Raw genomic sequence first — 22906 nt, 5'->3', positions numbered from 1 at the left:
AAAAAAAAAAAAAAAAAAAAAAGAGTTCTGAAACATCTTAAAGAGGATCAGTAAAGAAATAAGGACAAGTACAAACATCTGGAGGATACAATTCTCAATCTTTCCGATAATACTATCAACAATCCTTTCTCAAACAACTCAAACGTACCTTGAGGGAGCTCTTGAGCGGTATTTTCGGTTATGTCCATTGAAATAGCCCCACTTCGCTTCTTCTTATTCTTGTTCTTCGCCATCGCTGAGAGATAAGCGCCGAGGAGACTAACAACGAAAACCCTAAGGAAGAAAAAAGCAAGACGCAAGAAGAAGCCTCACCGGCCAGAAGCTGTAGAGTCGAATATTGAACTTCATGAATTATGTATTTGGGCTGTTTGTTGGCCCATGAAATAATAATATGGGCCTGTAGCTTTATTAGGCCTTATGGCCCGCTTCCAAAAACTAATATTTAAAACGTGTCAGGCACGTGAAATTTCTAATTTATTTTATTAAACAGTTAAATTAAGTGTGAATTTATCACTTTATACTAAATAATTGAAATTTTATAAAAATTAAATTAAATAATTGTAAGCATATATTATAAGGTTGTGTTCATACGTACATATTTTAATTGTTAGATGAGGAAATTTTTTTTACCCATGTAAGATAAATTTCATTAGTACGTGAAAAATGTTGTCAAAATTATCAAAAGATGTTTTAACTTATACCACATTAAAAAAGTTTCATTATTATAAATTTTGGGTAGATCGTAATGTAGAGTTACGATGTTTCGTTAATGCATTTTAGGATTTTTCTTTTTTATTTATTTACTTTAGGTTATATTTACATAGAAGTTACTTATAGCCATAAAGTATGAAGATTAAAAAAATAATAATAATAAAATAAAATAAAATGACGATCAAAAGTCTCATTCTGAAACTATATAAAATCATGTATCTTATATTTGTAAAGAGACTTGTAGAATACAGTCAAATGAGCATTTGTGCTTTCTATTAGCCAATGGTTAAATTCCTTTACAATGTAGTTTAGGTTGCATGTATAATCGTTCAAGCTTCTTGCTTGCGAAGTGATTCGATTGTCTTGACATGATCAATCTTGCTTATGAAGTAATTCGAATCTCGAACAAATATTCTTGTTTGAGATATTTGATCAACAAGGTAATCTAGAGTGATTCTTTATCGTTAAGGCTATGTGTTCTTACATTTCCTTTGCAATTCTATATAGTTTAAATTGCATATTTAGATAAATCGATCTTACTGGTAGAGTAATTCAAATCTTAAACCATTATTCTTGTTTGAGATATTTAATCACGAGGTTAATCTGAACCATTACTGTTGTTTGAGTTTTCCTTTCCATTAATTTTTGAATAGGCAAATTATAGAGAAATAAACTGAACTATAGAACCTATTAGATTGCTTCTCTTTCACCTTACTCTAGAAATTGCATACTCCACGAGTAATTAATGGCAATTTAATTAAGATTAAGAACATCCATTTCGATCAAGTGGGAATTAATGTCCAATTGATTCACATTAATGCTCTCTGCCTTCGATTGATCACATCCACTCACATACAAACAATTTACACCACAAACTCCTTCAATTTCCATGGACCAAAACCTCCTTGCGCGCATCTTCCTGATACTTACGAGCCAGGGGCAAACTTGGTGGCATAAACCCAAGCATTGTTGGCGACAGGGTTATCCAGATGGTCCAGCAGGTTCTCGAGGGGGCCCTTTCCAGTGACGATGGCCTGAACGAAGAACCCGAACATGGAGAACATGGCGAGGCGGCCATTCTTGATCTCCTTCACCTTCAGCTCCGCGAAAGTGACGGGGTCGTCGGCCAGTCCGAGTGGGTCGAAGTACTGACCCCCTGGGTAGAGGTCGTTGCCCTCACCCACGCCGTCCAGGCCATTGATGCGGAACCCTTCAACCAATCCCATCAGGACCACTTGGAAGCCCAACACGGCCAGGATGCTTTGCGCGTGGACCAGATTTGGGTTCCCCAAGTAATCCAGCCCGCCTTCTGAGAAGATTTGGGCGCCGGCCTTGAACCATACCGGCTCCTTGAAGTCCACTTTCAGCCATTTTTCTAGGACTTCCGGTGTTATGCAACCGAAGGCTCCCAGCATAGCCCACCTCCCGTGGATCACCTGAAATTCGTTTAATTTTGGAATAATTAGTGGGTTTAAATGAAATTAAATCAAAGTTAAAAATTGGGTTGGAAATGAAATTACCTCGAGAGCTCTGTTCTTGGCGAAGGCCTCGGGATCGGCGGACAAGCCGGCAGTGTCCCATCCATAATCGCCGGGGAACTCGCCGTTCAAGTAGGAGGGAGTCTGAGCTGAAAAGGGTCCCAAGTACTTGACTCTGTCTGGTCCATACCACAGATCATTTCCCTGTACAAACACCATGAATCTTAACACCCCAAAAAAAACAGAGCACAAAAAACAGAGCAAAAATTTAATTTTACAGAGTGAGTGAGACCATGGTGTATTTGGGAGTTCCCATGGCGACGACATCTCTGAGGGGGTTCTGGGGGGAGGATCTGGTCTGACCCAGAAAGGGGGTGGCCCGGAGGAGGCCGGTGGAGGTGGCGGTGGCGGCCATTTCTCTTTTGAGTTGTGCGTTGGAAAGGTGTGAGGAACTGTGAGAGAGAGGGGGGAAAGTGGGGGAATATGATGGGAAAATGGGGAAGATGAGTGGTGAAGAATGGAAGATTCAGAAAATATGTTAGCCAATCACATTCCTTCTAAAGATTTTATGTATCTCCAACTCATCTCTTTCTATCCACATTTTATCTATTCCTCCTTTTTTTCTTCTCTCTCTCTCTATATATAAACTATGGAGTCAATATTGAGATAATCACAAATTAAGCAATACTCTTATCATTATGTTTAAACCCTAATTAGTAATTAAAAAAAAATTATGAAACCGTATGATGAGTTGTTTCAAGTTCGAGAGTCATTGCTTAAAAAAATTAGATGTCACGTGTGTAATTTATTGTGGAACTCTTCTAGTATTGTACAGAAATTCACTGTTGAGTTAGAGGAACATGTAGATTGCAAGGAACTCGGGGTATGGGTTTTCGAGATCTTTGGGTATCTAATCAGGCTATGTTGGCTAAGTAGTGTTGATGGATGGTGGGTGTTGAGGATATTTAGTCTACCATTACGGTTTACTACATGTATCATATTTGACTCCTGATCATAGGCTGATATCGGGTATGTGTTTATTACTCTTTTCTCTATTGTAATTTATTTGATTCAGTAAATGATTATAAATAGAGAATTCTCTCATTCTGATTTGAGCATACATATATGCTCATGGTATAAGAGTCGTCTGGTTTAGCAACCTCGATTATTTCTTCTCCATGGTTTCTGAATCATCTTCTCATCTTCTCCTTTTCAGCTCTCTAATCTATATGATCACCATCAAGCTTTTTTACTCCAATTATATTTTTTGGGGAAGCCAACTTCTGTCTCTCCTTAAGAGTTGAGACATGCTGATCTACGTCGATGAAACTCTAGTTTCACTATCTCGCCTTGAACTAGCAATCTCCTCATCACTCAACACCAAATATTTGGCGTGGAAAGAAGCTGATCAACGAATTCTCTGTCTCCTGCTCTCTTCTCTCACCGAGGAAGTTATTGTGTGTCGTCATTGGTTCTCCACTACTCGTGACATTTGGCTCATGTTGGAGACTACATTCAACCATCATTTGAAAGCCCTTGGACTGAGAATCAAGGATGACTTGCAGCTGATGAAACACAGCACCAAACATGTTGCTGAGTATGCTTGTAACTTCAAAACAATCTGTGACTAGTTTCATGCCATTAGCAGACCCGTCGAGAACATTGATAAAGTGTATTGGTTCCTTTGTGAACTCAAGACCAATTTTTCAACTTTTTCTAATACTTAGATTGATTTCACTTCTCTCCCCTATTTTGCAAATTTAATTTCTAAAGCCGCAAGTTTTGAGTTGTTCCAGCGCTCCCTTGAGTCTTCTAACTCCACTCATGCGACATTCACAACCACTAATCGTGATTTTATTCAAGTGAGAGCGATAGATTACATAGGTAGATGAGAACTTGCTAGTAAAGGGTAGCTACCTCCCTTGTGAGACGAGGATTATGGGTTGGAACTGATGTCGGGGTGACTCAAGGGATTATGGGTTGGAACCTATGATATGATCTAAAACGATGAGGATGATATAACAGACTATCACAACAATGATCTGAGGTACCGTAAGAACTTAAGATGAACTCCAAGGTCCAGAGGTCTAGATAGGACAAAAAAAATAAGACTTTAATTACTTTCGCTTCTTTACCTAAGTTGAGCTTAGGTGAATGAATACACGTAAGGTACGGCGTAGGAAGAACTTGTAATTGGGAATGAACTCCTAAGTACGAATAATACACCAAACGAACGAACAAACAAAAGAAACAAAATTTCGCAGGACTTAAGAACAAACTAAGAACTTCAAGTTGTTTACCGAGTATTTTATACTCATTCTTGCTATTTCAATTTCATTTTCAGACAAAGCTTGATAGAGTAGTTGACGTGAAGGGCTTACATGAGCTATCGAGGTTGGACTAGACGAGTATCTTATATTCTCCTGTTTTCTATGAACTCAGTTCTTTTATTTATTGAGAGCGTCAATCATTAAAATTGTTTGTCATTGTAAATCATGCTATTTTGTTTTATGTAAGTGGTTTGACGTCTTAAAATGATCTAATTCCTTTGCAAGATATTGACAAAATAAAACGTTTATATTATATCATACCAAATTCCTTCCCAGATAATATGATCTAATTAACATTAATGAAACGCTTTAAATTTTAAATTTTAAGTTTATTTAGTAATATAATCAATTTTAATAATTATTTTGAAACCTTCTTTTATAATATCATACCAATCAAATCGCTTCTTTTAAATTTGAATAACACACAATCCTTCGGTATCTCCAATGGTTGATTTTAAAATATGCTAACAAAATTTTAAACACTTGTAATAAGGTTAATGATTTAAAATGCAGTGAGTAAATCAAACACACAACTTTTAAATCTCACAGTATGAGGCCTCTCAATTTAGTTATCCAACTAAATATTAATGATGCCAGCTAATATGTAAATTATTTTGTAAATTTCACCATTATATTATTATATGGACTAAATTAATAAAAATATCAGTAAATTTTGAACTTTCTCTCGATAATACCCATAAACTTTCAAAATTTTCAATAATACCTTAAATTTTTTTTTAAAAAAAAAAATATGCGGTGAGCGTGGATCGAACACGCGACCTTCAGATCTTCAGTCTGACGCTCTCCCAACTGAGCTATCCCCGCAATGTATTTTCAAATGTTAGATAGGATATTTTAATACACCGGGTCATAATAATACGGGCAATGGTAATGAGACGACGTCGTATGAAGAATATACGCTGGAAGGAAATAGAAAAAAAAATATGCGGTGAGCGTGGATCGAACACGCGACCTTCAGATCTTCAGTCTGACGCTCTCCCAACTGAGCTATCCCCGCCTGATGTCATACTTTTCATAATTTATATAATAGTAAAAAAATATTTCACATCGATATAAATATTTTTTTAACAAAATAATTGTAATCTCTTCCAACTTCTCTTTATAATTATTTAATATTTACAAAGTTTCTATTATTTAAAATTTGTAATAATTTAGTACCAGTCATGAAATGATTATTAAGATATATGAATTTTTACGTACATCTTATTATAAATTTTTTATTTTAAATTAATAAAGTTTAAAAAATAATTATTTATTATGTTTGGAACGAGAAATATTTGAAAGAAACATTTAAAATCTTGTATTTAGATAGTAACTCAGATAGAAAGAAAGTGTAGTAATAAAGTCTTTTAATTATTAAATTCGATCATTTTAATAAATGAAAATGAGGATAGAAAAACAATATTTGAAATCAATTTTTATTTTATTCTATTTTATTTTTGTTACAAATAACAAAATTTATTTGAAGATCTTCATGAATTTATGAATTTTTAATGAGGGGCATTACACTAACCATACTCAAAAGTGTTTTAAAAATGAAAGTTTAATTTTAAACTTTTTTTTATTTTATTTTTAGAAAGGAAGAAATAAATAGAAAATAACCATAGATTTAACCAATTATGGCAATAACGTAATTTGGTGTCCAGCAGTTTGAAATTTCCAACGGTCAAAAATAACTTGTTAATTTATGTTTCCACGCACCGCGCAGTTCCTGAAACATCTCCAAGCCATGCAACGGGAATTCAGATGAAATCTACACCGTCCATTTCATCGACTGAATCCGAAAACTTCGCAAATCAGACCGTCAGAAAACGTCGTGAATATAATTATATATTTTCATTCACGTCCCCATTCATTTTATTCCTGTGAGGGAGCCGAAGGATTCGACCAGTTTCTTCAATTCCAGAAAACTTCTGCGTCCGAAAATGGTGCTCATCAAGTCCAATAATCATTGGGCTTTCCTGGTATCTTCTCTCGTTCTTGAGTTCATTTCTTAGTCTGCGATTCTCTCGGTTTTTTTTTCTAGGGGAAATGGATATTTGATTGGTTATCTTCATTCTCTCTTTCACATTTTTGTTTAATTCGTTCATATTACTTCTTGTTCTTTGTTTGTATTATTCCTCTTTTTTTTTTGTGGAGAATTGATTGGTTTTTTAATGTTTAATTTCCTAGGTTTTCCATTTTGATCTCAGGTTTCTTGAGCAATTGGTTGACGTTATGTTGTTTTCTGTTAATCAAATGTCCTCTGCATCCATGCCATGTTTCTCTTCATTTTAATTCTGCTTGAGAATGAAGTGGGGAAGATAATCTTCAATTTTACGGGAAATTGCTTCGGTTTTAATGATTCAGAATCTCATACCGAGAATCGAAATGTTTAGAGACAGAGGCGATGATCATGACTGATATTGTTTTCCACATTGTACGCGTCTATGTGATGTTTAATTTTTATTCTTCGTTTTTGGGATTGATATCGAGCATACTTACGTTTCTTTTTAAGTACTTTTGATATCGACAGTTTTAAAATGACGAAAAACAGGTTCAGAAACTACTTGCTTTAGATCTAAAAAATTCCTATGATTTGAACAATTATTTTGAAATTAGTTTAGGAAAACTATGGAGGAGATTGGTGAATAAGCATGATTTTTCAAAACTGATAACAATAGACAAAGGTGTTATATAATGAGGCCTTTTTTTGGTGTGTAATTTCTGATTGAGTCAGGAAGAAATTGAAGCACCCATGTGGTTTGATCTCACCTTAGAAGGGAGGTCCAACAATCAGAACATGTGAGTACCTGATATAATTGGTCAATGTATATGTCAGCTTAATATGAATTTAGTATCATGATTTTCATTTGAATTATTCATCATACTAATTCCCCCTATGCTTGTACTTTGATTGCAGTGATGATAAATGGTTCTTTACACACCATCCGTAAGCGCCCTTAGAGTTTTTTCATTTACAGAGTTGATGTGAAAGTTTATACTTTTCATGATTTAGTTCTTTGTGTTTTCCTTAAAAAAAACAAAAAAACATATCAGGGTCCACCAAAGTTCCTCCCATGACCTGAAATTAGCATTTTCTCAGCTCTTCGAGGAAAGGACTTTAAATTTTGAAATATCTGTGTCTTCTTCTCTGAACCTTCCCAATTCTGTCTCAAGATCAAGAGGGGATTTTGAGGACAAGAAGTGCAAAGGCAGCTGTCAAGGTTTTGCAATGGACAAGCATATTGTAAGTGAGAAGCTGAGTTCAGGATCAGCCACTAAATTGAGCTATACAGACTCAAAAGGAACTTCGAGTTCAAATCTGAGTTTGGTTTCTGATGCAAGCTGTTTAACCGAAAACTCCAGGCCAGATGTTTCGGTTACTGGTTCGAGTTCAGAGGGAAAGGAGCCAGCTGACAGCCTAACTAGCAGCACTATCATAAATGGTTTGGGTCGTCAACAACAATGCAAGGCAACGGAGGTAACAAGCCAACCATTGAGCATGTCTAGTAGACTTTTGTCTGATATGAGGAGGAGTCTCAGGAAAAGCTGTGCCAATAGACAAGTATCGAGATTGGAGGTTAATAACTGTCAAAGACAGTCAAGTGGCCATAACTCTTCTTCGAGTAATTCAAGCATCACCAATACATCAGAACAACACCTGAAAAGTAGTGTAGGTGTTGGAAACTTTTCCAGGATGACTCAAACAGCAATGAACAAATCCAAAGATTCAAGTGTTTTCTCAAGCACATTAAAGATTCAAGTGAAGGGCGCGAGTTCCAACTCAAGAAGAGTTAGTAAATCCTATGCTAAGCCCACTAAGCTCGCCCACCTCGAGTCTTCAAAACCAAAGGTGAGAAGCTGTTAGTTAAAATTTGATATTGAGATATCTATGTGGCAAAACTTATGGTTTTCTTGCAATCATTTTTCTGTCAGAGAAATGGTATTGAGAATTTTGATTTTTCAGTATGCATCCTTTCTCAACAATGTCAAGGAGATGTACTTAATCTTGTTTGTTCTTCAACCAGATACTTGGTCCAAAAGCTTCTCTACTACAGCAAAGAAACCTTCAAAACACTTGTTTAAAGCCAAAGAAAAAGGAAAGTTTAGATGGAATAGGAAGATGCAAGACAGTAGTAGCTGGAAAGGAGAATGCAATAAGGAGAATTGCTGTGAGTCAGAAATGCAATGGTAGAGACCCTTATACATTTAGCATGGTCAAGGATCAGAAAAAGACAGAGCACAAGGTTCCACAAAGACTTGGTGGACGAAGTGGAGTCAGATCGAAGGTAAAAAGATTGTAGGCTTCAACTAGTTTTATCATGCTCGTTTTGTTGATGTTAAAATATACCAACCCATTCTCGCATCATTTTTTGGAATAAGTAGTTATTGAATTGAAGATCAAAACAACAATTTGGATCAATTAGTGTTATTAACAAGTAGATCGTATGTTCAGATGTCCATTGATATATTTTGTTTAACAAATTGTGAGGCATATATCATTCTCCTGGTGCTATTTGACCAGATTTTTATGCATATCATCATCGTGGTCCTATAATCCTCCATGCATCAATTTTCCTTTGATTCAACTTCTGGACAAAGCGTCCTTTGATTGTGTGAACTAAACAAGTCGGTGCTATTAAGGGAAAATGTGAACTGTTTGTTTTTCTGTGGCTTTTTTTTGCCTAATGGTCGCCATATCTTTGAAATCATGTTATTAACCTCTTCTTTTTATGACCCCTTTTATACTTTTTACAGCAGCAGGCCAAAAATTGTCATCCAAGTGAAGGAATAAGTCTGGAAAATGGAAGCAAAAGGGTATACTTCCGTTGAGAGGAGTCTGTACATATATGACATCTCTACGCGTATATACAAAAGGAGTCAATGGGGAGGCAACTAAATCTCTTTCCTTCGGTTTTCCAGCCTGCGGTAGTAAGTTCCATTCTTATGGGTTCAAATTAATATTCATTTTTGACCCATGCAAATGGTATTGTAACTGTCTTTTTGAAATGCCAACTTGGAGAAATAGGTTGTATAAGATGATATTGATGTCTGATTACTGTCAATGACCTGATATTAAGAATGTTTTTGGCATTCAAGTTTACCTAAACATAGCTATTCAAATCTTGGTTTCTGGACACGAATTCACGAAATCTTCTTAGCTGAGATAGATAGCCTTCACCAAATCCCTTAAGAAGTTTCGGTCTAAGAAATCATTTGTGAAGTTAATGTTGTTGCTTTTCTTTTCTTTCTTTTTAATATCTAGTATCCTTAAAAAGTTGGATAGGATTAACGTTTAGGTCCAGCCGAAACTAAATTCCATATTGAGTGGATGATCAGATAAAGACCATACCGAACTGGGGGGGTTCAAGATGCGGCTGTCCTCTATGGACCACATTGAGCCACATTGTCCTGCAAACTAGGGCCCCTTTTTCTAATTTTCTCTTCTTTTTCTTTTATTAAGTAGGTGTTGTCAAGTCACAATGAAAATCAAAATGCTCCATCTAATCTCATTTTGTGCTTATTTCGATTAAATAGTCCATTATTTAGGTTAGGATGAATGCAACTCTGGTAGTGCAGTTGATACTTTTATGATTGGTTAGATATACTAGTGAAAAATAGTGAAGTATAATTACGTTTCCTACTTACTATAGGAAGTAGTATATTATTTATGTTATGGACATTACTTTTTCATAATGGTTAGATGTAGGAAGGAGAAATGGTAAAATATTTGCCATGGATGGCAATTTGTTCATATTTTGGAAGTGACGAGTAGGTATGATGGTAGCCATTTAATATTCTGTTGAGGATTATTGGGAGTGAGTCCCACATTGGTTAATTTAGTAGAAGATCATGGTTTATAAGCGAGGAATACTATCTCTATTGGTATGAAGCCTTTTGGAGAAGCCCAAAGCAAAGCCATGAGAGCTTGTGTTTAAAGTGGTATAAATACCTTGTGGAGAGTTGGGATTTTGATTATGCATATCTTCTTGTTAGGGAAAACAAACAAAACCAAGGAAACTTCAGAGAACCTCAGTTGCTCAACTTGTATGCATAATAGAGCCAAGCCCCTAACGCCTGTCCCTTTCCCTTACCTTACTTACCCCTTCCCCACCCCTACCACGCATTTGAATCATATTGGCCTTCGTTGTTTTTCTTTTTTTATTTAATGTTATGGTTTCCCTCTCTTCTTAAACCTCATCAACGGGTCGATTCTATCCTTGTTCGATGATAAATGGTTCAATTGATAACAATTCTTTCATTTTTTTGGATTGGATATAGATCACTATTTTTAATAGCGGATAACAAACATGTTTGTACATGGAGTACATAGCTAAAGGTGAAAAGTCAAAACTACGATCAAATATTGCTCATGTATGTTCTTACTTTGGCTGCAAACTTGTATTTCATCTACAAAAAGAAATAGCATGAATGAGTATAAAAATTTTATGTCAGTCATTCGTTTATGAATGAGTATTAAATAATTGGTCTAAATCATACACTTCTAGAACCGTACAACTGACTATGCTCGCTCAATTGAGCTATATTCTTAAAGTCCTAGATTTTCAAAGTTGATAATTCTCGATTAGTAATTTTATTTGCCCTCAAAGAGATAAAGCATATAATTATTTTTTCAGATTGTGTGAAGATTCGAAGGGAAATTAAAATGAAAATAATAGAGCATCTATTGTTTAGTTCAATTATTGGAATGAAAAGACAAATAAAAAAAGCATAATTTTGAATTATGAAAACAGGAGAATATCCTTTTATTCACTTCCCTCCTATCCCCATCACAAAATGTCCTTTACTTCCTTCTTCTTTAATTCATTTTCCTATTATTTGTTCTAAATTCAATTTTGTATTTTTCTCTAATCAAAATTATTGTCGAATAAGTTTTTAGGTAAATTAACCGGTAGAAATTGGACCAAAAAGTTAGGAGTTCAAAGGTTGAAGATTGTGAGGAGAAACGAAAAGTAAAATCACCCGAACTTATATTTAAAGTGTAATATTATATTATTGTAGAGGTTCATTCTTAACGGAATCAAAATGTAAGATCGCTGAGTTTTATTAGAGAGCATATGAAATTTTGACCGAGAACTTTGTCGTTTCTCAACCAAATACGCTAGAAAACAAGAAAAATGGGCAGTGTCGATTTCATCAAAGATTTCAAAGGTAAAAGACAAAATGTAGGCTTTTTTTTTTTTTTTAAGTGCCCAAACGTTCTTTGCTGCTTAGTACTAAGTTCTTCTTGGTTTTGAGCTAACCAAATTATAAATGATTCTTCAAAGCTTAAGTTAATTCTTTTTCTAAAATCGAATACAAAATCAACATTTTTATATGCAAGAATCAAATCATAATTTGGAGTGATGTGACCTGCAAAATGGATACTCACACCTGTGTCCAACATATTTCGATATCTAAGTGGTACTATTCTAATTGAAATCAACGTTCATCCATCGATGCTCCAGATTTCTTGCATGGGTCTTATAGGGGGTTTAGTCATGTGTACATCCCATGTGGCTTCAGCAGCCTACCTGGTGGGTTAGCTCGTGGTCCTCGATTTTGCCCTAAACATTGGACCATTTCTAAGTTGACTCGTGAGTTCGCTTGAGTTGATTAAGAGAATTTGACATCACACAAAGTCACGGGTCATCATTTCCTATTAGAATATCACTGATAGTTGAAGTTCAATCACCTAATCAATATATCGCTAAACCATCGTGTCCTCATTTACATATTTTTCTAGAGACATGTCAACTTGGCTGCCTCATCATCTATAGCGATCAAACAATTGAGATACTCGTCCTCATACGTATATGTTGGCCCCGGTTAAGCTGTGTTGAGCAACTAGGCGGGTTTTGTACGTATGAGGATAAAGTCGATCGAATGTCGAGATAGAGAGAGAGAGAGAGAGGAGGAGGATAAATTGGTCAATTAAGACCAAAATTGTCTTTATGGATGAAATCAATGAAGGGTTTGGCTGTACTTCCTCCATTGTAATAATTCATCCTTGTCGATTATACCCTCCACGCCAAGCTGACACTCTCACATACAACATCAAACAAATCACAACACGTCTCTCCAATCTCCTCCTCCCTCCCTCCTCCCATGGCCACCTCCTCCGACGAAGAAGTAGAAAAGGAATTACAAGAACACGACGGTGGCTTCTGCCGGAGCCTCTACGGGGTCGGCTCGGTTCTCGACCCGAGAGCCAAATGGGTCCGAGAATGGAACCGGGTCTTCCTCCTCGTCTCCGCCGCAGGCCTCTTCGTGGACCCTCTCTTCCTCTACACGCTCTCCATAAGCGAGTCATGGATGTGCTTGTTTGTTGATGGGTGGTTAGCCATCACCGTCACCGTCCTCCGCTGCACCGCTGACGCCTTCCACCTTTGGAACATGTGGCTCCAGCTCAAGACTGCCACAAGATACTCCTTCGCCGGTGGAGCTGCCACCGCAGCCACGCCGGAGAATAGAGGCCTTAGAGATTCCACCCCACGCGCCGTCGCTCTCCGCTACTTCAAATCCAAAAAAGGCTTCTTCTTTGATCTCTTCGTTATTCTTCCACTCCCACAGGTATCATGCATATAATAATATAAATAAATTTCATAACCAACGATCTTTAGGAATGTTTTTACTTTTATTTTAATAAAATATTATCCAATTTTAAAATTTGCTCAACATAATAAATAATTGTTTAAAAAAACAAAAAAAACTGAAAATGCCTAGAATTAAATAAATTTTTTATTTTATTTCATTTATTTACATGAATTAATAGAATGTGGTGTTTATAAAACTCTGATTCTGGGCAGAGGAACATGTGAAATTTGAATGTCTTTTTGTGAACGACATGAATTTTTTTTTTTTTTTAATTCGGAATCTATTGGGATTCGATCCTTTTTTTTTTCAATTTAATTTTAAAATCTGTGAAGAATTCTTGACCGTTGGATAATCAATCATTTTTAATATAAATATATTTTCAAAAATTAAAATTAATTTGCAGGTAGTATTATGGGTAGTAATTCCAAGAATAATGAAGGAAGGATCAGTGACATTGGTGATGACAGTATTGTTAATTGTATTTCTATTTCAATACTTACCTAAATTGTACCATTCCGTTTGCCTGTTGCGGCGCCTCCAAAACCTGTCGGGGTTCATCTTTGGCACGGTCTGGTGGGGCATTGCCCTCAATCTCATCGCTTACTTTGTTGCGGCTCACGTAAGTGGATAATATCGTATCATTATGGAGATTTGTGATTCTTAATAGGACTGTTATTAAACTTGTGTGAGTGCAGGCTGCAGGTGCATGCTGGTACCTGTTGGGTGTGCAAAGAGCAGCCAAGTGCCTTAAAGAGCAATGCAGAGGCACGAGCAGCTGTGGGGTGAGGCTGTTGTCGTGCAAAGATCGTATCTTTTATGGAGCCACCAAGATGGGAATGGGGAGAGACAGTGCAAGATTTGATTGGGCGAGTAACAGGCAACCGAAATTCATGTGTTTGGATACTGCTGATAACTTTAATTATGGAGCTTATAAATGGACTGTTCAGCTTGTTGTCAACCAAAGCCGCTTGGAGAAGATCCTTTTTCCCATCTTTTGGGGTCTCATGACTCTTAGGTACGTTCACACCCTTTTAAACTTTCATGCTTATGATTAGAAATTACGAATCTCTGTAATGATATGATATTTTTCACTTTGAGTATAAGCTCTCATAACTTTGCTTTTGGTTTCCCCACAAGGCTTCATACCAATGGAGATGTATTCCTTACTTATGCCTTCTCTGAGGCCTATGGAGCCCTTGAATAGCCTCTCCTTAATCGAGGCTTGGCTCCTTCTTTGGAGTCCTCAAGCAAAGTACACCTTTTGTTTGACACTTTTGACTACATCTTCGAAGTTCAAAACTTCTTTCTTCGACATTTGAGGATTCTATTGACATGGCTAAGTTAAGGGTATGGTTATGATACCATGTTAGGGATCACGAACCTTCACAATGATATGATATTGTCAGCTTTGAGCATAAGCTCTCGTTGATTTGCTTTTAGTTTCCCCAAAATGCCTCATACCAATGGATACGTATTCTTTACTTATAAACTCATGACCATTCTCTTAATTAGCCAATGTAGGACTCCCTCTTAACAATCCTCCACGTTTGTTTCATTATCATTTTTCGAATTGTTTTGAAGAAAACTTTTCTAAGTGATAACTTATTTTATTTACTAAACAGTACCTTTGGGAACTTGGAGAGCACCACGGAATGGCTGGAAGTTGTGTTCAATATCATTGTTCTCACCAGTGGACTCTTATTGGTCACCATGTTGATAGGAAACATCAAGGTAACTGCTTATACTATTATTATGGTTATGGTGAGATTCCCTGTTGGTTAGAGAGGAGAACGAAACACCCTTTATAAGAATATAGAAACCTCTTTCTATTAGATGCGTTTTAAAAGCCACGAAGGAAACTCAAACAGGAATCGATAAGTTATAAATGTGTGGGCAGGTGTTTCTGCATGCAACAACGTCAAAGAAACAAGGAATGCAGCTAAAGATGAGGAATCTAGAGTGGTGGATGAGAAAGCGACATCTTCCACAAGGCTTCCGACAGCGTGTTCGGAACTTCGAACGGCAACGTTGGGCAGCGATGCGCGGAGTTGACGAGTGCGAGATGATCAAAAACCTACCGGAAGGGCTCCGACGAGAGATAAAGTATCACCTTTGCTTGGATCTAGTTAGGCAGGTACCATTGTTTCAACACATGGATGATCTTGTTCTTGAGAACATTTGTGACCGTGTCAAGTCCCTCATCTTCACCAAGGGCGAAACCGTAAGTTCCAACAACAAAACCCTTTATTAAAAATGATCGTGAGTTTATAATAAAAAAATATTATCACTAAAGCTACGAGAGGTTATACTCAAAGTTGGACAATATTATACCATTATGGAGAGTCGTGTTCATCTAACAATTATAGTCATACTCAGATAACAAGAGAAGGCGACCCAGTTCAAAGAATGCTGTTTGTCGTGCGAGGGCATCTCCAAAGCAGCCAAGTCTTACGCGACGGCGTCAAAAGCTGCTGCATGTTGGGGCCAGGCAACTTCAGCGGCGACGAGCTTCTATCCTGGTGCCTCCGCCGCCCCTTCATAGAGCGGCTTCCGCCGTCCTCTTGCACTTTGGTTACACTTGAGACGACGGAGGCGTTTGGGTTGGAGGCGGAGGATGTCAAGTACGTAACCCAGCACTTTCGCTACACATTCGTCAACGACAAGGTCAAACGTAGCGCCCGCTACTACTCCCCTGGGTGGCGTACTTGGGCTGCCGTTGCCATCCAGCTCGCCTGGCGTCGTTATCGCCACCGGCTTACGTTAACATCGTTGTCGTTTATTCGGCCTCGGCGTCCCCTGTCGCGGTGCTCTTCCTTGGGGGAGGATCGCCTCCGCCTCTACACCGCGTTGCTTACTTCTCCCAAGCCCAATCAGGATCACTTCGATTTTTGAATCCATGTTTTGCATTTTTTTCATTGTCTTGACTCCAACTAGATTGGATTGAATTGGATTGGATTTCTGTACATATTTGGATTATTGCGAGAGAATTTGGCAAACTAGTTTATTATAATTTTTAGGATCATATTCCAACCATAATTTTTTTAACATTAGAGAATGTTTGCCTAATCCACCCATATAAATAGTGTGAAAGTTATTTATTTATAATCAATAAATTACAAGAATATAGAATATGGAAATAAAAATAAATAAAAAGAGGCATGAGAAGGCAAATATCTCTGGTAATAAAATATCAAATATGTTATATATGATAAACTATAATTTAGTCATAAATACCTTAACAGATAATCCGCTTTTAAATATAGAGAATTAGTAATGGGTAGCCTTAATTTTGCGAGTTCTCGAATATTGCAAATATGAAGAAAAGAAATTGAAATATGATTTTCGGTTTTGAAGTTACATGGTTCTACCCTCCAAAGTTTTTTGATATATCAATAATATGTCAAGTCAAGTGTTTATATCATTGGTATATTAACATTCATATCAAGTATATTAATTCTCATAAGTTTTGATTTGATTTAATTATTTGGATTAGATTTGATTTGGTTATTTGAATTAGATTTATTTGGTTATTTGAATTAGATTTAGTCATCCGAGATTTAGTTATATATCAGGATTTGATATCGAAATTTGATATCACGATTTGGGAGAGTTTTGGGTGTTATTGGTTGGGTGACATATTGGTGAGAGTCTTTGTAGTGTGATAGTGAGGTATTCACTTGTAACACTTGGTTTATTAGTGATTGGTTGCTACCCATGGATGTAGGGGAACTTCTTCTCTCCGAACCACGTAAATATCTTAGTGTCTCTTTGTGTAATTTCATTCATTGGTGTTGTAAGTACATTTGTTCCGCTTTCGGCGCACAACAAGTGGTATCAGAGCCTGATTGTGGTATTTGGAGTATTGTGAAAGTTTTGGCCTCATCGACCACTAGACGTACTCACAATCGTGCTTATTTTCTTGAATATGGCAGAATTATCTGGAATTAAATCACGGCATGGATCGAGATTTTTGAGTTCTAATCTCGAAGTAGAGAAATTTGATGGAACCAATAATTTTGGTGTTTGACGAGGCGAAGTTAGCGATTTGCTGGTCATGCAAGATCTTGATGCTTCTCTCCAAGAGGTGATGCCTGAATACATGACAGAAGCAGAATGGACGAAATTAAATCGACAAGCCTGTGGAATTGTTCGATCCTGCCTTGGCAAGGACCAGAAATATCCATTTATGAAGGTAACCGTGGCGAAAGAACTACGGGACAAGCTTGAGGCGAAATATATGCAAAAGAGTGGAAAATAAACTCTATTTGAAGAAAAACTCTTCCGTTTTGACTACAAAAAAATGTATCTCAATGGCTGAGCATTCGGATGATTTTAACAAAATCATCCCTGATTTGCTCAATCTTGATGTTAAGATTGATGACGAAGACAAGGCGACATTGTTATTAAATTCTTTGCCAGAATCCTACGAGTTCTTAGTAATGACCCTACTACATGAAATCACTAATATTGATTTTGAAGATGTTTCAAATGCCTTAATAAATAATGAGATGCGAGAGAAGGAAAAGGTGACATATCAAAACTCTAGCTCAAATGTTCTCATTGCTCGTGGAAGGACTTCTACTTGGCAAAGGAGCGAATGTGGAGAGTCCTGATCAAAGTCAAGAGTTAGATCTGATAATTGGAGAAAACTTGATAAAAATGAGTGTGCATATTGTTGACAGAAAGGCCATTGGAAGAAAGATTGTCCGATCTTAAAAGAGAAGGGGTCGAAGTTCAATGTGGTCCTATCATATGTGTCCCAATAGAGAGATGTTATCAATTAGCCAAACATTCTTAATTTTGGGTGCTCCTATTATATGTGTCCCAACAGAGAGATGTTTTTGGACGTCAAAGGGTTCAATGGTGGAGTTGTCTATAAATGATAGTACTTGTAAGATGATGAGAATCGGCTCAGTACAAATCAAGATGTTTGACGGGGTTATACGAAAACTCAATGATGTGAGGTATGTCCCTGACTTGAAGAAAAATTTGATTTTCCTTGGCGTTTTGGATGCGAGTGGTTATTATATCATTTTGAAAGGAGAGAATTTGAAAATAGCTCGTGGAGCTTTGGTGGCAATTAAAGAAACTAGAAGAGGTAGCATATATTACCTCAACGGAACCACAATAATTGGGCATGCTGCTGTGGCAAGTTCGAAAGAACAAGACATATCGAAATTATGGCACATGAGACTTGCACATGCTGGTGGGAAGGCGCTTCAGACATTGGTGAACCAAGGAGTCCTTAAGGGTGCCACAACTGGTAAAATTGATTTTTGTGAATATTGTATATTTGGTAAACAAAAAATGCGAAGTTTTGTACCGCTTACATCAAACAAATGACATTTTGGATTATGTTCACACTGATGTATGGGGCCCCACGAAAAATGTCTCATTGGGAGGAAAGAGGTGGTTTGTCACCTTTATTGATGACTACTCGAGGAGAGTTTGGATGTATCCCATGAGGCACAAAAACGAGATTTTCCAAATCTTCTTAGAGTGGAAGAAAATGGTAGAGAATCAGGCGCGGATAGGAAAATCAAAAAGTTGAGATCAGACAACGGTGGAGAATATACTTATGATCCATTTCTTAAAGTATGTCGAGATGAAGGGATCGTTCGACACTTCACTGTTCCTGGTAAGCCACAACAAAATGGAGTTGCTGAGAGAATGAACCAGACATTAATAGAGAAGGTTGATGCATTTTGTCGCAAGCAGGATTGAGTAAGGCATTTTGGGCTGAGACTCTCAGTTATGCAGTTCACTTCGTGAATCGTTTACCTGTTTCTGGAAATGGTGGGAAAACTCCGCTTGAGGTATGGTCAGGTACTCCTGTTAGCGATTATGATAAATTGCATGTGTTTAGGTGTCCTGTTTATTATCCTGTGACATTCTCAAAGTTGGATTCTAGAGCAAAAAAAAGCCAAGTCTATGGGCTTTACCAAAGGCGTGAGGGGCTATAGGTTATGGTGTCTAGAAAAGTAAGATTGTTAATAGTCGAGATTTGACATTCCATGAGTCTAGAATGCTTTTGCAGGAAATTGAAAATAATGACGAGGCATTGAAGCAGGTGGAGAAGGTGGTATTCTCTCCTGATATGGTTGTTCCTACGGAAGAACCTATTGATCAGGTAGATAATAACTCTGACGTCTTAGAACAGGAGGAGCAAAGCCTTGTAAATGAAAGAGTGGAGGAACCTGAGTCCATCGCTAGGAATAGACCACGAAGGGAAATTCGAAAACCTACAAGGTTCGATGATATGATAGCATATGCTTTCCCTTTGATTGATGAAGTCCCAACAACTACAAAGATGCTATCCAGAGCCCGGATAGATTGCACTAGCAAGAGGCTATGAATCAAGTGATAATATCATTGGAGATAAATCAAACTTGTGATTTGGTACAACTTCCAAATGGTAAGAAAGAAATTGGTTGTAAGTGGCTTTTCGCAAAAGAGAAGATTTTTTTGGTATACGTTATAAGGCTCGACTTGGGGCTAAAGGCTATGCACAAAAAGAAGGTATTCATTGCACTGAAATTTTCTGACCTGTGGCAAAACATTCTTCTATTCGAATTTTGTTGGTTTTGGTTGCTTAATTCGATCTTGAGCTTGTACAACTCGACGTAAAACTGCATTTTTGCATGGAGATTTGGAACAAGAAATATATATGGCGCAACTAGTTGGTTTTCGAGTAGTTGGACAGCAACATTTGGTATGCATATTGAAGAAATCTTTGTATGGACTGAAGCAATCTCCTCGCCAATGGTATAACAAGTTTGATCATTTCATGGTAGAGCATATGTATACTCATAGTCAATTTGATCATTGTGTGTATTATCGATGTCTTGATGATAGATCGTTTATCTATTTGCTCTTATATGCTGATGATATGTTAATTGCTTCAAAGAGACAGGTGGAGATTGATAAGCTCAAAGATCAGCTTTCTAAAACATTTGAAATGAAAGACTTAGGCAATGCAAAGAAAACACTTGGAATGGAGATAAGCGACGATCTACTACGGGTTATTTATTTACTATGGCTGGTGGACCTGTTTGTTGGTGTTCAACATTGCAGTCTACTGTTGCACTGTCTACTACCGAAGTAGAGTATACGACAGTAATGGAAGCTTTTAAAGAAGCCATTTGGATGCATGGGTTGATCAATGACTTGGGTAATTTGCCGAAACATATAGATGTGTTTTGTGATAGCCAGAGTGCTATTTATTTGTCAAAAAAATCAAGTTCATCATGCTCGTACTAAACATATTGATGTCCATTTTCACTTTATTCGAGAAATTATTAGTGAAGGGGACATTCGTTTATTAAAAATTGGAACTGCTGATGACTCTGCTGATATGTTGACAAAGGTGATCGCTCGTGAAGAGTTCTAACATTGTTTGAATTTCATCAACGTTGGAAGAAAGGAATAGTGCGTTGACGTGGTAACAACCAACTCAGTTATCAACCTGGAGGTCTTCTGACAAGGTGGAGATTGTTGTAAATTGTATAAGTTTTTATTTGATTGGTTATTTGAATTAGATTTAGTCATACCAGATTTAGTTATATATCGGGATTTGGGAGAGTTTTGGGTGTCCCATTGTATTTGTTGAGTAACATATTGGTGAGAGTTCTTTTTAGTGTGATAGTGAGTTATTCACTTATAACACTTGGTTTAGATTGGTTGCTACCCGTGAATGTAGGGGAACTTCTTCTCTCCAAACCACATAGATATCTTGGTGTCTCTTTGACATTGTGAGTATATTTGTTCCGCTTTGGACGCACAACAAATAGTTGGTATATCAACGCTCATTAAAATGCATATAAATGCTATTGAATAGATAGAGAAATAATGAATTATTTTGAGGTATACTAATAAAGTAAGGAGTTAGATTGTAAGAAGTATGGTTGGTTAAGCATTACTATATTGTGTCCGTTAGTATTAAATGCAGTTAAGGAGGGCAGAATCCGCCCAACTTTTTCTCTAATAACAACAAACCATTGTTTGTTATGTAATCAGTCAGGGAGGGATCTCCACAGTCATATCATACCCTCCTCCACCACATACATTCATCATCATTCTCTAATTAAATTAAATATGTTGACTTGTGATAGAAAGTACTTAAATATGTTGACTTGTGATCGAAAGTCTACGTACGTTAATTTAGAGATTGATCATGGATTTATGATCAACTAATACTCTCTTGATTGAGAAGACGCCTTTTGAAAAGTCTAAATCAAAGTCACGAGAGTTTATATTCGAAGTGGACAATATCATTTCATTGTGTAGATTCGTGCCCTAAACTTAGCCGTATCAATAGAATTTTCAAATATCGAACAAAAGACTTTAAAAGAAAAAGGAGTTGAGACTCCTTGTAGGAGTCATGATAAAAATGACTAAGACTCCAAAAGAAAAAGAGTTAGGAGTCGTGATAAAAATGACTAAGACTCCAAAAGAAAAAGGGTTAGAAGTCGTGATAAAAATGACTAAGACTCCAAAAGAAAAAGAGTTGAGCCTGAAGAGGTGGGATGAAAGTTCCTACTCAGCTAATTTAGGGAATGGGTTTCTAATCATTAATATTCTCTCCATTTGGGTGAAACCTTTTGAGAACCTATAACAAGGCCTTTCGGTAAGCCTAAAGCAAAACTCTGATAGCTAATGTTCAAAATGGACGATATCATGCTATTTTGAGTTTGTGGGGTTGTGAGTCTGTGTTCAAACAATCTGTCCTGCCCTCGCAATTTTGGAGTATCCATTCATTACTAACCCAAACCAAACCTCTTTACAAATTGGCAAACTTCAAGCCCAGAACACAAAGAAAAGATGAGAAGAAGATCATAGCCTAAAAAACATTGTATATTTCAAGCTTTCACCAATTTCTGAGCACAGCGCCAGCGTAGAACAAGAAAGGCAAGAAATTGACGAAAACCCATGAAGGAAAAGGTCTAGAATCTGATGGTACTGGGACCCAAACACCCCAAATCCATGACTTTCCTCATCTTCTCCTCTCTAGACTTGTTGATCTGGTTGGCAATGGCGGAAGAAGAGGAAGCAGAGAGCTTCTTAGCTTGGTAGTAAGATCTGAGCTTGCTATTCCCGTGTTGGTGCAGGGATTTGATGAGGTTGTTCCAACGGCAAACCCCTTGATCCTTCATGGCCTCCACGGCGCCGATGCTTGCCGCCACGAACCAGGCCCTGCAAGCCGCACTCCGAGACATGATGCTCTGTTTTCTTTTTACCCTCTGTTTCGGTTTCGTTAATCGATTCTTAATCGATGTGTGGGTTTTCTCTTGCAGAAATTGGAGTGTATATATATATAGATATATATATATAGAGAGAGAGAGAGAGAGAGAGAGAGAAAGCAGCGGCAGAGGAGAGAGAAAAGAGGGGAAGAAGGATTGAGGAAGCCATGGTTTTGAGGACAAAACTAGGTGCTTTCAAAAGGGGTTCCTGTATTTTCCAAGAAAGGAGACCGCGTTTACGCTACCTTTTTTTCATTTATTTATTTTTAATTAATTGCTTACTGTAATTTCAATGCCTAATTATTATATTATTATGCTTTTATATTTTATTTTTAACCCATCAAAAATGGGGAATGGAAGTTCGATTTCCTTCCGGAACCTTCGATGCAAAGGGGATCCAGAAATAATTTTTTTTTCTTTTTTTAAAGAAAAAAAACAGCTGTATTTTCTCTTGTTGTTTTGGTTTTAAATTCTCTTAAATCAATTTAATTTATTAAATTTATTAATATGGCGAAGTGTTGGAACGTTTTTTTTTTTTTTTTTTTTT

General features: G+C 36.9%; 5 protein-coding genes and 2 non-coding genes across 11 annotated transcripts in view; 2 read left to right on the top strand and 5 right to left on the bottom strand.

Moving 5' to 3' along the window:
* The window catches only part of LOC111435867, a 2361-nt gene extending 2024 nt beyond the window's left edge, over positions 1–337 (bottom strand). The window contains exon 1 of the mRNA XM_023073438.1: positions 149–337. Coding sequence (XP_022929206.1) covers positions 149–233 — 85 coding nt within the window. The 5' untranslated portion in view covers positions 234–337. The remainder of the gene's footprint in view (positions 1–148) is intronic.
* Positions 338–1448: 1111 nt separating this feature from the next.
* LOC111436057 (chlorophyll a-b binding protein 13, chloroplastic) lies at positions 1449–2672 on the bottom strand. Its single transcript, XM_023073743.1, has 3 exons — positions 2482–2672; positions 2232–2393; positions 1449–2147 (listed from the first exon to the last, which is right to left on the bottom strand). The coding sequence occupies exons 1-3, from the start codon at positions 2602–2604 to the stop codon at positions 1638–1640; spliced, it is 795 nt and encodes a 264-aa protein (XP_022929511.1). The 5' UTR covers positions 2605–2672; the 3' UTR covers positions 1449–1637.
* Positions 2673–5271: 2599 nt separating this feature from the next.
* On the bottom strand, positions 5272–5344 carry TRNAF-GAA. Its single transcript has one exon. It is a non-coding gene; the product is annotated as a tRNA-Phe (tRNA).
* A 120-nt stretch (positions 5345–5464) lies between these two features.
* TRNAF-GAA lies at positions 5465–5537 on the bottom strand. Its single transcript has one exon. It is a non-coding gene; the product is annotated as a tRNA-Phe (tRNA).
* Positions 5538–6282: 745 nt separating this feature from the next.
* LOC111435877 lies at positions 6283–9706 on the top strand. Of its 5 annotated transcripts, none has more exons than XM_023073450.1 (6): positions 6283–6504; positions 7260–7324; positions 7443–7472; positions 7700–8375; positions 8551–8811; positions 9281–9706. In XM_023073450.1, the coding sequence occupies exons 1-6, from the start codon at positions 6466–6468 to the stop codon at positions 9353–9355; spliced, it is 1146 nt and encodes a 381-aa protein (XP_022929218.1). In that variant the 5' UTR covers positions 6283–6465; the 3' UTR covers positions 9356–9706. The 5 variants fall into 5 exon arrangements, with proteins under 5 accessions (XP_022929218.1, XP_022929217.1, XP_022929216.1 ...); XM_023073449.1 differs by having other exon boundaries at positions 7580–8375; positions 9284–9706; XM_023073448.1 differs by having other exon boundaries at positions 7580–8375.
* A 2698-nt stretch (positions 9707–12404) lies between these two features.
* On the top strand, positions 12405–16116 carry LOC111436031 (cyclic nucleotide-gated ion channel 4). The gene is made up of 6 exons (XM_023073695.1): positions 12405–13096; positions 13524–13739; positions 13816–14135; positions 14743–14851; positions 15018–15341; positions 15497–16116. The coding sequence occupies exons 1-6, from the start codon at positions 12632–12634 to the stop codon at positions 16010–16012; spliced, it is 1950 nt and encodes a 649-aa protein (XP_022929463.1). The 5' UTR covers positions 12405–12631; the 3' UTR covers positions 16013–16116.
* A 5731-nt stretch (positions 16117–21847) lies between these two features.
* LOC111435977 lies at positions 21848–22432 on the bottom strand. Its single transcript, XM_023073624.1, has one exon. It carries the CDS (start codon positions 22333–22335, stop codon positions 22063–22065), a length of 273 nt encoding a protein of 90 aa, XP_022929392.1. The 5' UTR covers positions 22336–22432; the 3' UTR covers positions 21848–22062.
* Positions 22433–22906: the final 474 nt, after the last annotated feature.

The sequence above is a fragment of the Cucurbita moschata genome, unplaced genomic scaffold, assembly GCF_002738365.1.
Source record: "Cucurbita moschata cultivar Rifu unplaced genomic scaffold, Cmos_1.0 Cmo_Scf00051, whole genome shotgun sequence".
Taxonomy (NCBI): Eukaryota; Viridiplantae; Streptophyta; class Magnoliopsida; order Cucurbitales; family Cucurbitaceae; genus Cucurbita; species Cucurbita moschata.
The sequence above is the reverse complement of the archived record's forward strand: the minus strand, read 5'-3'. Positions and strand labels throughout refer to the sequence as shown.